We start from the raw sequence: 15,955 nt of genomic DNA on the forward strand, positions 1-15,955 counted from the left end.
GAGACTTGCTTTGTTATTGGGGAGGGGTCTCACTGGGACAGAGACAAAAGCACACATGCAAGTCTCCTTGGAAGCTGAATCTTCTAAGCTATTCAGACATGAACTTGTTGTTCCTGAAGAACACATTTGCATTTACAGATACACAAAGCTGAATGGTATTGGAAACTGTGTTCAGAAAATGCTATGTGGACCTGGCAGTAGTTACCTATTCAGTATTCTGTGAACTCCCTGGGAAGTGGTAGGTGTTTCCCATAGTCAGAGAAGTGACTCATCTCAGCTGTGCTAACCAGAGGGTTGTAATTTAGATGTGTATCATTCCACATGCTAGGATCTCTTCCAAGGCAGCAGATTGTGATGCAGGGTTACTCCATCTGTGTTTCAGGGATGACTGGATAGATTGATTCACAGGGTAACCACCATGACTGTGTCTCCTCTAAATCACAGCATGTCCAAGCCAGATTGTACTGAGCACAGCCCTCCCTGAGCCTGGGTGCATAACACCTGCTCTGTAAATCTGAACATATCTTCTCCAGGGGATACAGCCACCATCACAAGGCCATAGCTTCAGCTGGGGCTTGGAATCACATCCATTTAGAAGGAGTGGGAGGGTCACATGAAGTGGAATAAAAGTCAACTTCCCTATTAAGGATTCCTCTGAAACTATAGGTACAAGCTAACACCATTTATTTTTTCACAGTTCAGTTTTACTATGCTCAGCTGAATCCTTTGCTTTGTCACCAGCCTAATATTTGGAGGCATCACCATTGGGACAGGAATCGTGGGTATTATTGCTGGGGCAGAAGCTGCAAGACGTTTAAGAAAGATAAACAACAAAGCTGATCCTCTGATCTGTGCCTCAAGCATGTTCATTTCTGCCCTGTGCCTCTACATAGCTCTGATGGTGGCCCAGACAAATATCCTTTCCACTTTTGTAAGTGACAATTTGCAGAATGTCTTTTGGCATCCTAGGGAGAATGAGAAGGGGGAGGAGGAGGTGAGGGGTGGCTTTTTTGCAGAATTCTCTTCAGTCTTCTAGACCATTAAGAGGTTTCAGTGACTTGTGACAAGGTGTCCAGGTAAGCTGTGGGCTCTGATGCTCCCATAGCTGAGGTGTGTCCTGTGAGAGCCACACTGGGCAGACAGAGCCCTAAAACTGGGCCTGAGGTCCTGAGAGTGCCCACACTGAAGGGAATAGTAACTATGCATTTAGCTGTGTTGGAACATGTGCCTTATGCAAAAATGTAGTTAAAGCAAGTCTCAATCTTATGTTAATTTTTAATGCTCTGTGCCTAATTTAGTATTCTTATTTATTTTTGCTCTCTGAATACTTAAAGGTTGGTGTAGTTGGGACTGTACAATACACACTGTTCTTGCTAAGAATAATTTAGCCTTCACCTTCAAAGCCCCAGATCACTAGCTGATCTTCAAAGTCAAGCTTTTGGCAATACAAACTGAAGTATAAATCACTTAAATTCCATTCTCAGTAAAAGGGAAAACAGAAACTTACTAGGAATGACAAAAAAAATCCCTGTAAGAGGGAACTGAATGTAAACCCTATTTCAACTATAATCTGGTAACAGCTGGGGAAAGACTCCTGTGCATTTTTTCTGTGACTCCACAGCCAAAATCACCATGATTAGCATGTAAAGTAAAGTAAAGTAAATTACAGTAATCAAGAGTTCTCTGCAAAAGGGCACTTTTGCATGTTTTTTTGGTTTTTTTTTTTTTTTTGCTTCTAAGAATAATGCTTGTTCAAAGAGGTTTTCCTTCTGACTCCTCAGAAATGTGTATTCCTGTGGAAAAACACCTTTACCAAGAGAAAACACAAGTGGATTGGCCTGTCTGAGTGTGTGCACACAAAGCAAAATGTGAAATGTGAAGATTATTTTTGGGTCCAGGAATGGGGATCTAAGTGCCCAGAAGAATTAGCCATTGTCTTTTTCTCCTTCTCAGAGTCCCACATAGCTCCACTCATAGTTGTTCCTCAGGGGATTTTTTGTCATTAAAGGTAGAGAACAGCAGTTTAATTTGCCAGTCTGTGTTAGATGAGTGGATCAATATATTTGGTTGGAGCTACCAAAACATACCTTTCATTAGAATCATAGAATTAGGGTTTGGAAAGGACCTAAAAGCTCATCCAGTTCCACTCCCCTGACATGGGCAGGGTCACCTTCCACTAGACCAGGTTGCTCCAAGCCCTGTCTAACCTTGCCTTGAACAATTGCAGGGATGGGGCAACCACAGCTACTCTGGGCACCCTGTGCCAGGACCTCACCACCCTCAGAAGGAAGAATTTCTTCCTTATATCTAATCTAAAGCATTGTGAAGGAAAAGATGTCTGGATAATGGTCTGTTACTGAGTATATCAGTGCTTCAAGGAACCTTTTCCCCCAACCTGGCTTGGAGAAGTAAACAAATGAACAGAACAGACAAGAACCAAAGGATGTATGGATATCTTAGGTCTATTATCTGTATCTATTACTTACAGGGTATCTGTAGATATCTTTAGTATACCAGGTCTACTTCTCCATAGGAGAATGTAAGCAACCCCTCCAAAAACATCTGAGTTTGTCACTGTACCATTCCTAGGCTGTGTTTTCATCATCCAGGGACAACATCTTGAGCAAGACCTTACCAAACACAGTGCTGGCACCTCTTGTAACAATGTGCCATCAGTCTGATTAGTAGATAAGAATATTGTGCCGGGTGCCACGTGTCTTTGTGGCCTGTGTTTCTGAAAAGATTCTGCTTTCTAGCACTGCTCCACCTCAGTGATGTAACTTCAATGCTTTCCTCGCGTCTTGCTTAGTCTGTGCAGGGCTGGCTGAAAGGATTAATATTTTCTGAGGCCTCAGCTATAAGAAGTCTTTGAGTGCCCTACCCCTTTTCCTCATGGCTGGGTCTCCATCTGTGATGGATTAGGGATTTCCCACAGGACACCAGGAGATGAGACTGCCTGTCCTTGGAGTCCATTCCATTTTGGGAGTTCTTCCTCTGAAGGAGCCCTTAAGAGTACTTGGCTTCATTTGCATCCCTGTGCATTTTATAAACCTGTGCTGAATGCTTCTCTTCCATGCATCTTGTTTTTCTCTCCTTGAGTTCAGTAGCTCATAGCAGTTAATTTGGGAGAGTGGTATATGTTTCCTATTTTGGCTCTTCTACTGAGGATTTGTGATGCAAACACCTTCTCTGCTTTTTTCCCCTACCTTTAAGATGAAGTTAGTGTTTGTAAGCATAGACAGAGGTGTTTAATTTAGAAGTAATTGGTATGTAGGACAAAGATAAGCACAGTCAGCGAGCCTGCCTCATCTTCACAATATAGAAGGGCAATGCAGGGTATAGCAAAGTATAGTATAGTATAGTATAGTATAGTATAGTATAGTATAGTATAGTATGGTATGGTATAGTCACTGCTTTTTTTCTGTTTTGCAGATTTTTATTGCATTTGGAGAACTGTTTTTGTCTGTAAACTGGGCTGTTGTGACAGACATACTGCTGGTAAGTGCTCATAATACTATTTCCTTATTTCAAGGTTTTGACAATGTAATATTGTTCCTAAGCCTGCATCTTAGTGGCTTTCTGGGGACAGATGAACAAACTCCTACAGAGAATCCCCTTGTTGGCATTTTGCTTGGAATCATTGCCACAATGTACTGCTGGGCAAGGATGCCAGTGGTAATAAGGGTGTGGTGGGGCAGTAGTCCAAGTTATTACAATCCCAGGAAGATGTCCTGATTTGGATGGAACTCATGCACGTGGTACTCTCTAGTGCTGCCTGTACCCATAGTATTTTGGGCTTCTGTACAGCTCTGTGTTGTCAGATATCTGCTAGAAAATGGCCTGCACCAGAAACAAGGTCATTTTGTGTCTATAATCAGGTTTTCTGTTTGTTTTCCAGAGGTTTGAAAGTATGATCCCAATGAAGCAAAGTTGATAGTCTATGAATATTAGCAAGTTCCCTTAGTTCAGAATACAGTGCAGATGAATTCCAGCTCTTGTAAGCCCAATTCATAAGTGGTGCTACACTGATAGAGCATCAGGCCAGCAGTGATGCTTAAGGGGCTCTTGGGAATTCCAGGACTGTCACCACAAGCCAGGGAATAGCAGTGCGTGTTTATTTTGATTCTATCATCAGTAATTTCTTTAGAAAGGAGTGATGTGAAAAGCACACATCTTGTAGCACAGTTTGTCTATACTGTGATGAGCAGCTTTTTTGTATAAAGGTTTTTAGAGTTAGTAATTTTACTTAAGTTTTTACTCTAAATAAAAATTTGGCAACCTTTCATTTAGGTTGTAGCTCCACAGTCACTAATAGATGTCTGTGTAAACCCTGGGGAGGATACTATGATTGCTGAACTACACAGATGATTATAGTCTTATCAAGTAGTTTATATTACATTTTTTTTTAATAATCCATAATATGAACAAGTTGAACATGGTTTATCAGTGCAATTAGCAAAGAAATGCTCATATCTGATAGACTGCAAGAAGCTGATTTAAATACCAAAGTTATTTATATGATTGGCAATTCTTTTGTTGTTACCCATGGGCATAAGACAAAATATTTAAATTGACACTACCCTTTTCTCTGAGGAGTAGAGTACTAGATCACCCAAGGGACCCAAACTCAACTTTGGGATCCCTGTGCTGAGAAACTGTGGATGTGATGGTAGCCCTAATATTTCAAGCAGGAAGCTCCCTGTGAGACAGGGACTGTTCAGACAAGTGTGGTACAGGCACAATGCTGCTGCAGGTGGCACTGAAAGTGGGGAAATGGTGTAAAGCCATCAGGACAAGTAAGAGAAGGTACAAAGTTAAGGGACAACAGAACAGAGATCTTTGGTTCTTCCCAAGCAAAAGTCACATGAGTGTTTCCCATTTTATGTAATAATGTTTCATTCTAAGGGAGCTGAAATCTATTTGCAGATTGCTGCTGTGAACTTCATGATCATAATAAATCCTTCATTTAAGGACCACAGTGAGTGCATTCATGTGTAGCACAACATGCAGTGATGCACAATAGCAGTTCACAAGAAGGACAGGAAAAAACCTTGCAGCCTGTGGTTCCAGTGGAGCACAGGTCACTGGCCCTTGCTATCACAGGAACTGGCAGCTTACCCCTGAGGTCACTGGCACTGTGGCCTAAGTTGCTCAGACATACAAATTTCTTGGTATCTCCACTGGCTAACTAAACCCAAGTAGTGGGCAAGCTGAGCAGAGATGAAAGTATCCCTATTATAGTGTAAAAGGATGAGAAAGTGCTCAAATGCTGAGCACTCTAGTGACCAAACTGACCAGCTGTGAAACACTGCAGAACTCTCCTTCCACTGCCTGACCTTGCCTTGATGTGGGTCTGTTTGTCTTTGTATTTCATAGCTGAAGAATCTCTCTTTACATTCTGATTAAGATGAAGGAATGGAACTACTTACATTTCATGGGTCTTCAGCAAAGTCCTGCTGACACTGACTGTGCATTATGTTCTCTTTCACGGTGCTGCTCTCTACATGTCAGTTTTCTGCACTCTGGAATTTTAATAAAATAGTAAATAATGCAGTCAGCATTAGTCAATTGGCTGCTTGCTTAAAATCTTAGCCAGCAGCCAGGAGGGTTTTGATTCTTACTTGACTCTCACAAAATGGTCAGAAAGAATTATCCTATGAGATAATTGCAGCGGTGAACAGGTGCAGAAAAATTATCACTGGTCCAGACTGACAGTTTTACTTATCTTCTATTTCAGTTTATTTTGAAATAATTGGGGGTTTTTAGCAACAGAAGCAAGTATAAATACCATTGCCATTCTTTTTACATTAGTTGAGGCACCAACTTTTTAAAGTCTTTCAGTTTACTTTTCCTTGAACTCCTACATCTGCATTTTAATTCTGTCCTCTGTCCCTGTTAAAGAGGAAGGTGACATCACTGAGTTAGGTAATGGTGATACATGGTGATACATGGTGAGGAGAGTGAGGCAGATGGTTGCTATCAGCTCTTTCTTTCAATTCCTTCCTGAATCCAAGCAGAGCTTTTGTTCAGTTCCATCACTCCAATCTCAGCTTTCTGAGGGAATGCTGCATCACATTGCAGCCTGCAGGAAATCTGTGGGGAGCATCATTGCCTTACCCTGGATCCATCTAAATCTAGAAGAGAAGAAGTTCTTGTCTCCCAGGTGACCAACATCCCTAACTTCCATTTATTTTAGAATATTGTGGGGTTAGTTAGCAGCAATATTGTATCAATTGGCAACGAGTGGGGAGGCAAAAAATTTGGCATAGCAGAGCTCTGTGGTGCTGTGTTCCCTGGGAGCAGACATTGAGTTCATTACCACAAATGTGCTTTGGGTTGGATCTCTTGAATTCTAAATGCTAATAATTGTTTTATCAGAAAAATGATGGAATTGAGCTGAATTTGTTGATGTCTGCTCATTCAGTGACAATCTTACTTGGGACTTATGTTTCATCCTGTTGAAACCCCATGAGTTCAGTGTATTACTGCTGTTATATTGACTGAAGGGTGCCATAGATAACAGCAGTAATTTCTCTTTCTGCCTCATTTCCTATGTGAACTGGTAGGATTTCTGATAATGTAGCTGGATTTGCTAATGCATGTTCTTATTTTGCTATGAAAATTACTTTTCTTTCTTCCTACATGGCACTACTAGCCAGACAATGTAGCTAGAAATTCATTTCTCCTGCAACCTGTGGAGCTGAAGACAAGGAAGATGCTGACTGAATGATAAAGATTTCCTCCCTTTGTGGCTGGTGCATCAAGAGGTATTGCATGTAGCCACCTTTGTGCCTCCTATTCAGTGTAAACACAAAGGTATCTGCTGTACCACTACAGTCCTAATGTGCAAGTGGAGAAGTGCCTTAGCTGCCTTACCCGGAGGCTGTATTTGGAGTATTCCTTATGAAACATATTTGCCATCTGTGAGGTTATGGAACTCTGTCTTTTAGGGTTTTGGCAGCTAATAGTGTAGGAGATGCTGGAACTGGAGGGGTTTGGGAAGGCTACCAATGTGTCCCTGTCTTTGGAAGTGCCCTGGGAGGTACAGAAGTGTTCATCAGCCTGTGTGTTCCATCTGCTTTTTTAGCTGACAGCTCTGTGGCAGAATCTGCAGGGAGGTCTCTGAAACCTCCAGAGGCAGCAGGAGGGATCTGCAAACTGTACCTGTTTGGGGCACCTGCTTCAGTCCAGGCACCTGGGCTGGATCTCCTCAGAGGAGGAGTGTGCAGGATGTCACCTCCACTCCTGCCATGGTGTGGGCTCCTGGGCAGTCACCATGGCCAGGCAGAACCCCTTGGCTTCTTCAGAGTCCCTATGGGACTCTGTTTTGTTTCTTCTTTTCCTAGTGAGTCCCACAGTGCTTTGAGCTCTTGAGTATAGTTTCTATTGTGCAGAAGAACCTGAGCAATAGCACAGGCAGAGTTTGTATGAGCTCTGAAACTATAGGAAACACCCAATCCTTCTCTTGTATTTTTCTTGTTCCAGTTTTGTTCCATCTCTTGTTGTTGCAGATAGGGGATATTAAATACAGGTGGTAAGGAAGTGGTGCAAGCACTGGAAGAGCCAAAGTACATTTAGCTTTTCTCATGCTTTCAATGCCCATGATATATTAAGTGCATAACAATATTTGATTTGCATTTCTCAAACATAGCCTGTCATTATCCGTAAAAGAAATTTGAGTCTAGGACAGATGACATGAAAACCTCAGAGAGCCAAGAGCTGCCAGTCTCCAGTCTAGTACAGTCTGTCATAGCCAGGTCTGCTTCCCAAGCTCAGACTTTCCTGTTGTATTTTTTGTCTCTGTACAAGAGAGCTTGTTCACACAGTGTGCATGCTCATTGTCCAGATAGGTTCTGAGAGAAAAAAAGAGTGGGTAGGCTGCACACCCTCAGTCTAGGCCATAGTGTGCTTTGGCCTCGGTGAGAAGGAGCTGTTGGATTGTTCCTTCATCCCACGGGTGACAAGGATTTCAGAACAGCCAATGTCACATAACTCTGCTCTTACACTGTCTGGGGACTGGATGCAGTGTCGTGGCAACATGACATCACAGTGGTTTTCTGTAACTCTGGAGAGATCTCCAAAGCATCCATGGTTTAATATTTACTATTGTTGAAGCACTCTACCTAAATATTCTTAATGAAAAAGAAATCTTCTATCTATGCTTAGAATACCTGTTTTGGAGGGACTAAGAATGGAGCAGGTTATGCATGTGCAAAGGAAGGAAGGGGGTTGTCTGTTCTAATCCAGCTGCTCAAAGCTTTCTTGCTGGGTGCAGAAATGCTGGTTTAAGAGTGATTTGTATATCCAAGGTTGAGGCCAAGTGCCTGAAAGGGGCACTGCCAGTGTTCTCTGGTTCTTTACTGAAACTGGTTGCAGTATGTGGTAAGCAGGACCAAAACTCTAAATTACATATGAGAACAGGGTCTTTTTTTAGTTTTAAATCCAACTAATCATGCATGTAAATGCTTCCTTGAAGGCAGTGATAGAGCCACAGTATAGATTACACACCTTGAGTCTGTCCCTTGGTAAGACACCAATCATTCTATTAATTAGTGTGTGAGACATACTTAAGGACATTTAGGTGGGTTTCAAAAAAAACCCCCAAATTGTGGAATAGGAGTGAGAAAATATTAAGCATTTTGTTTCTGATATGACCAAGTGGTTGGAAAACAGAGGTATAAAAGTTTGAAATTGCTTCTGAAGCATTATGCTTTTTGCATAAATGTGTTATTTAAATGCTTCTTCGGGCAGAGTTGATCTTCAGTAGCACAGGCATAGAGCTCTTATTACCCTGAAATTACTATATTCCATTTGACAAAATAGTTCTCATCTACGTGATGCTTTGCCATGTTCTGGATATGCACCACATCTTCCTCTCCAACTTGTTATTTAAACTGTGTGCACTGAAAAACAAAATCAGTATGAGATACTGTTGTTACTACAGTGCCTTGTGTCTCAGGTGCTTCCCAGTTATAGGCAATATCACCAAAACATCACCAGCCACTTTCTGGTCTGGCAGGTTGGGTCCTCACCTTCAGTCTTGAAGGGGTCTGCAAGGCCTCAGCTGATGTGTTTTACAGCTCCTCCAGGTTCCAGGTACCCCACTTTCCCTCAGCAGTCTAGACCAGACCTGCTGACACAGATCATAAGATATTTTTCTGAGAGGCTGTCAGTGCTGAATACTTGTTAGCAAATCATTGTGACTGCAAGGGATACTGGCTGGAGGTTTCTACTGATTGCATGGCCAAATGGATCTGTGCAAGTTGCTCTGAGCTGTGTATGGACACATGGGAGTCATGATTTAGCTACTTTACTGTTATTTTCTCCTGTGTCTTCCTTTCTTGAATGTTTTTTTTCCCCAGCAAAAAACTCAGTGTACTCTTTTTCTCAGAATAACTTTTCTGTCTCCAAAGCTGTAAACAGTATTTAACTATGAAATTTTTCTTACAAAGTTGTAAACAATGTTTGAATATGAAATGCCTCAAAGTTGCTCTGTTGATGTCTCTGGATATTCTGGAAGCAGCTGGGCACTCCTGAAGTTCTGTGTGTTGATGTTCCCTCTCCTGTGGGCTGTGCTTTGTTTCAGTACGTGGTGACGCCGAGGCGACAGTCCACAGCCATCGCCCTGCAGATTTTGGTGAGCCATTTGCTGGGAGATGCAGGGAGCCCATACCTCGTTGGGGTTGTAAGTGAATTCTTTCCTTATTGAATTTACCTTATGGTAAAACTTCTAGAAACTGATAGGCAGACACTCTCAGAATCATAGGCACTATTTGTTCCAAAACCAGAAATTACTCAAATTGCTGGCCCTGAGTCTAGGACACAGAGACATTTTTCTAAACATTTTTACTTGCATGAAGCACTTGGTCCTGTGACACTGTTTGTAGGTGTGAGCAGTTCTGTGCAGAGTGTAGAAATTTACAGACTCCTATATTTTTAGAGGCATACATGTTTTGCAGAGACAGTGTCATTGGATGTAAGCACTTTCTGCTAAGTTTGTGAGGAGTTTCATGGAAATTAATTCAATGTGTTAAAAGCCAAGACTTAGTTCAAATCTTGAAGTTTGAAATCTTGCAATTAGTCAATGGTGTCTTGAAAATCAAAATAAAAGTGGTGCAATGGTTGTCTTTAGATACTACTTGACCTTTAAATCTCTGGTCTCAAATCACCTTAACCCTGAATTCCCACATTCCTTGAAAACTGATTTCTCTGCTCTTCCTACATTTACTTGATCTTAGGTGCTTCTTTGCAAATCAGCCTTATACTGCTTTCTCTGTCCAGTTCATTAATTTTAGTTCCAGTGGACTATATCTGTCAATCTCACTTCCTCCCTTCATTTATTTTAAAACACAGTAGCTAACAAAGCACCCATTTTGAGTTTTCTGCTTTACTTGACACAGGAGATTGAGTCTTTGATGGTGATTTAAAGTGTAGTTTTTATGAAACTTTATTTAAAGAAGTTCATCCCCTGTTAACAGTGTCAGAGTTAGACAGGGCCAGCAATCCCCAAGTGAGCTACACCTGTGCAGCTGCTGCTGGCCCAGCCACACAGGAGGTTCCCCTTGTCCTCAGCTGGGTGAAACCCAGGGTCTCAGCTGTATAATCTGTCTGGCAGAGAAGAGAGCCTCTCTCCCTGAGGGATTACCCCTGCTGACTTCCTTTTTTTTGGCAAATGAAGAAACCATTTTGCTCCTTGGTGTTAGGAAACTCCTGATCTCACATATATCTGACTGTATGTGTGGGAGCACAACAACCAACATCCCTGTGGAAAACAGCTCAGAAGGGATGCAAAAATGGGAGATACCCCAAAAGCTGAAATAAATCTTGTTCATTCTCCCTGTGACCAATCTATTGATTTAAGCTTTCCACCTGAAAGATCAAACTGTTTGTGCCTCCTGCCCTCTGTCCTTTGCCCTCTTTGGGACACAGGCAGAACTGAGGCTTTGTGCTGCATCCTGCCTGCAGAAGTCACTTTAAAGAGCAGCTCTTGAGAGAGTGAAGACAAAAAAAGCTTATCCAGATGAAATTAATCTCAGGTAACCTTGTAACTTCACTCAGAACAGAGGCAATAAAGCCAGGAATAAAACTACTGTGTGTCCAAGTGGGTTCCTGTGTACTGGGCACCCACATTGTCCTCTGTAATGTTCTGTGATCCCATACACCAACATTTCCATGACTGCTGTTAGTTAAACACCAAATCTTCTGCTTTCATATCTTGATAGTGTTTCCTAACCTACTTCAGCCAAACCTTTAGCTTAAAATCTGGCTGAAGAATCAGGGAATTTCTCTTTTTCTTCCCTCTGCACTACAGAGATTTTTCCACTAAGCATTTTAAAATTAAATGCATTAGGTTTGTATCATGGCCATTATGCTTGCTGTAGTCCCTAGGTACCCATTTAGAGTTGATCTTCCTCTTATCTTCCTAAACTGTCATAAATAGTCATAGAAACCCAGCAAATGTTGAAGAGTCTCATATTTATGCATTCCAAGTCACACAGTGTATTCTAACATTCAAGAACAAATGTGGGAATAAAAATGACTGCTTTCACCATTTATCTTTTTGTTTATGCTAAGAAGAGATTTCAAGTTCCTGGGTTAAGTGTTGAATCTTACAGAGTTTCTGAAAATCAGATTTTCCTTCTGTCTACAAAAGTAAAATTCATATGTATCATTTATAGCCTTTACAACCTCATTCTCCCACCAGTGCAAAAAGCACCTGCCTGGTATCCTCCCACTTACTCACAATGTCACTCTGTAACTCCTCAAACGCCTTTTGGCTCAAAAGCAGGCCCCAGTCTTGTCTTAAATTAATTTCCATCTATTCCCTGTCTTCTGAGTGTTGTTGCTTGTGCCTGTACTGCTGCTTGACTCCCTGTTTCTATACCCTGGATGTCAATAAGGGAAGCAGAAAGTTACTGAATAGAATCAAGAAATGCCAAAGGTCGCTGCCAAATGCCCATCCTGTGCTGGCAGTCAGGAGATGGGCTAGGAAATGGTAAAATGTGTTTCCTGCCCTTGTGACTGCCACTGAAGGTGTAAAACAACATGAGATTTATTGACCCTTTGGAAGCTGGAGAGCAGTGCAGTACAGCTGTGCTGGGTACCAGGTTTGGCAAACTTCGGGAGCAGTCTCTCATCCCTGTCTGCCTCTTTTATTCTTTGCAAGGCCCACACTGCAAAGAGTCTGTTTAAAGAGGATGGAGGTGTTATTGTGGATTAATGGCAGCCTTGTTCCCTCCCCAGATCTCCAATGCTGTCCAGGCCAGGAACAGCCCATCGCTGCAGTGGAGTTTCCGGAGCATGCAGTACAGCTTTGTCACCTGTGCTTTTGTTGGGGTCTTTGGAGGAGGCTTTTTCCTCCTCACATCTTTCTACGTCGAGGAAGATCGGAAAGAAGCACAGAGGCTCTGAGGTGTCTGGGTGTCTTTATAACTTTGAAACTCAGATGTGGTGACCTGTTGGACACCAGCCATGGTATTGTCACTGTAACATGAAACCATGTTAAAGTCTGCCTTATGGTAATGCCACGTCAGTCTCTATAAAAACAGAGAAGGGCAAAATCCCAGTGAAGTCTCAGGTTAAACAAACCTTCCACATTGAGCAAAACAGACCACAGAGCTCACAAGCAAAATCGCTGTTAATGCAAAATGCTGCAGTACATAGAAATAGCATCCTTTACTGTAATGCACCCCTGCAGACTTCATGGAACATGAGGTTCTTTCTCTACTCTGATCTTTCTCAGCCCTGTAGAACCAGTCCTGTTTCTCTGTAGCACTTCTCTCTCTTCCCTAAAAGAAATCATATTCAAAGTATAAAACATTTAGAAAAAACCTTGAATTGGACAGATCCCTGTCCTCAAGCACCTGGATTCTTACAACCCCCTTCTGCTCGGACTTGGTTTTCCAGGTACCAGCAATGAACTGTCCCTCAAAGGAAGATGAACTCTGGGGAGAGATTTGCACAGAAGAAAAAAATGTCCTCCCTTTTTTCTTTCCTTTTTTGCTTAATGAGATACAGCTGGGGAAAAGGCCAAATCACAATTCCTCCATATGGCACAAAATCCTGCATACTGAATTTTTGGATGCTTTTGACTGTGAATCAAAGATTGCTCATGCATTGGCATATGGCAACTCTCCTCCCCCATCCATACCAGGCCCTTGTCCTCTGTGGGCTGGGGAGCTCCAGAGGTGTTTTACAGAGCTGTCACCAGCATGACTGCTGACCTCAGCAGGGAAGGAGCTTTTGAGGCACAACATCTCCTGGAGATTAGGGAGGCCTGTGAGTTTTCAGCGGGATGAGATTTGCCTGTAGAATTTGGGAAATGTAAGTAGTAAAAAGAGTGTTTTAACTTGTTTAAAAGGACAAAGAGAAGCAAAAACAATCAAAGTCATGTCAGATTCAAGACTGGAGGGTTGTGATAATTTTATATATAACATCTTAATGGCATGCCTCTTCCTGATAGTTGGAGGCTCCTCACTGTACCCTCAGGCCTTGGGTAAGAATCTCCTCTCATGAGTGAGCTGTAGTACCTGTAAAACCACTTAACTATAACTGTCCATTTGAACTCTTATCTCCAAAGTGAAGGAGATTTAGGATGTGCAATCTGCTGTCACAATATCATGCCAGGTACCAAACAAGACATGACCAGTGTGGCCAGCTTCCATTGTTTGTCCTGGCTTAACTCCCAGTAGCACCTTAAAGCCTAAGCCTGAGGAAGATATTGGCAAGTGAATTGTAAAATGTTGTGAATCTTGCATGGTTCTCCCAGTAAATCATAAGGATCATAAAGCACAATATTCCTGTAATGACTGAAAGTCTAATGTCATTGCAAATAGCATAATTCAGCTACTGCAGGTTTTTATTCTTGCCTCTGTCTACCTAATGTTTAAAAAATCTGTTCTGAAATCTGACTTAAACCTAGGGAGTGAAATGTGACCATTGTGGGAAATAATTGAGAAATTTTGGGATACTCAGTGAGAGTGTAATAATTGTCTTTAAAATAAAAGTTTGTATTCTGAAAGATTGAGCAACTTTTTCTGGTTGTAAAAACTCGCTATGGCTATTATACCACTGACCTTTTGGAAACCCCTGTGCTGCCAGAGAGCTCATATGCAAGAAGGGATTTTGCTATTGGATATGAGTGCTTGCAAAGGTCCTAAGTGCTTCAGCCATGGCAGGATTTCAGCAGCTCCATTTGCTTCTCTATCAGTACATTCAGGATTTGTCCTACAAACAGTTGAGCAATTTATCACTTTTGTTATGTCAGCATTAAGTTCCTCTTTAAAAAATTCATCAGGAGCTGCATCTGGCATGCTGTGCAGGCACGTATTTGACATATGAGCAAGAAATGCCAAATGCTGATCTGTAATGGTACGAGCAGCCCATGGCAAACTCCTCCCTCCCCCTACTCCCATCTCCTCTGTGAAAGTCAGTGCCTAGAAATGAGCAGGATCACACTGACTAGTCATCCCATCTTTTTGAATGCCTCTCTCTTTTAATTTCAATTTATGGGCAAAGGATGTGTATTTTTTAGGGGTTTTTTTTTGTTTGTTTTTTTTTTTTTCTGCATTTAGCTGGACTAACAACTGGATAATCTGAGCTGTGCTTGGGCCTCCCTGGAGCTGCCCTGTCCTGTCTCACTGAGAGCTGCTGGCAGAGGCCATGGAGAGATGCAGCACCTGCATGGAACAGCCCAGGGAGCCTCTGCCTCCATGGCAGGGAAGCTGTTTCCATCAGCTGCTTGGTCCTGTCTATTAAAGATGGAACTTCCTCACTAAGATTTGTATGAGGAGTAGAATTTCTTAACATTTTCTACATATCTTGATTTTGCTTCTTAGTGGGTGTCACCAAATTCTGCATGGAGGGGTTCCCTTAGTGCTGGAGGGAGCTGTACTATTTCAGACATTACAGTCTTTTCTTGCCACCAGCAACCTGTGTTAGGGAAAGTCACTGAGTTCTGGCACATGGCCAGTGGAGGAACAGATTTTCAGGCCTTAACTGAAATGCCAGTTGTTTTCTAGAGTTCTAATTAAGTACAAGTAAGAGAAAAAAGGAAGGCTTTAAATAGTTACTAAATCTGTCTACATTGGAAAGAGCTGCTGCTGGTTATTGAGATTGTTTTGCAACATTCCTGCTGCAGGAAATCTGTCCCTAGCAGCAACTGAATGATAATCAAACAAGTTGTTAAAATATATATTTTCTGTAATTGTTTGTATATTCTCCTCCTACCCTTAATATTTGTTCTTTGCTTTTTCTGGTCAAGATAGTGAGTAAGAGACACTTTGAAAGAGCTCCAAAAGGTGGGATTTTATAAGTCCATTCAGGTAATCTTTGTGATCTTTTCCTCCCCTTCCCTCATTCCCAAAGCAGGGACAGGTGACCTTTATTGCTTGTGTGGATATTTTTTTAACAAGTTTTAGAGCTCTGCTTTGCATAAAAATTGCCTTCAGAGCTGTGATTATTTCTAAGTTCTGCCAAATGCCTCTAAAGGTGTCCAGTGGACAGGACATGTGCAAGTCACAATACCAGGTTGTGAAACCACTTTTCCAGGGGGTTCATTTTTTCCACTGGTGATGTGGTGTGACATTGCTGTCAGCAGAATTTTAATTGCCAAAGATGTTTCATGTAACTTTTTCTCTCCTTCCCACACCAGTAGCCCTGTGCTCTGCTCTGAAAAGGGATTTCACAGCACCTCAGGAGCTCCCTGTGCCACAGCTGAAGGTGCAGATGGCAGAGCTTGGCCTCCCAGGCAACAGATTTGGAGATCCTTTCTGGGCTGCTCTCTCCTAAGAACATCTTGTGGTTTATTCCTCTTTGCCCTCATTACTTCTGCAGCTGAAATGTCTTGTGCAAACTGTTTTGCAGAACAGCTGTGAACTTTATAACGCTGCTGATGTAGCCATGGGTGTCAAAAGTGGGGAACAAAGCTCAGGGGATGGTTCTGAAGGGCCTGTGC

The 15,955-nt window shown here is 42.1% G+C and overlaps 1 protein-coding gene across 3 annotated transcripts in view; it reads left to right on the forward strand.

Annotated features, from left to right (window-relative positions):
• Positions 1-14,020, forward strand: part of SPNS3 (SPNS lysolipid transporter 3, sphingosine-1-phosphate (putative)) — a 29,752-nt gene extending 15,732 nt beyond the window's left edge. For 2 of the 3 annotated variants that reach the window (XM_085557558.1, XM_021550917.3), the window contains exons 8-11: positions 742-931; positions 3,433-3,498; positions 9,587-9,685; positions 12,244-14,020. In XM_085557558.1, coding sequence (XP_085413684.1) covers positions 742-931; positions 3,433-3,498; positions 9,587-9,685; positions 12,244-12,411 — 523 coding nt within the window. In that variant the 3' untranslated portion in view covers positions 12,412-14,020. The remainder of the gene's footprint in view (positions 1-741; positions 932-3,432; positions 3,499-9,586; positions 9,686-12,243) is intronic. The other variant, XM_085557557.1, reaches the window with a different exon arrangement.
• Positions 14,021-15,955: the final 1,935 nt, after the last annotated feature.

This window comes from Lonchura striata, chromosome 19 (genome assembly GCF_050655825.1).
Source record: "Lonchura striata isolate lonStrDom1 chromosome 19, ASM5065582v1, whole genome shotgun sequence".
NCBI classification, from domain to species: domain Eukaryota; kingdom Metazoa; phylum Chordata; class Aves; order Passeriformes; family Estrildidae; genus Lonchura; species Lonchura striata.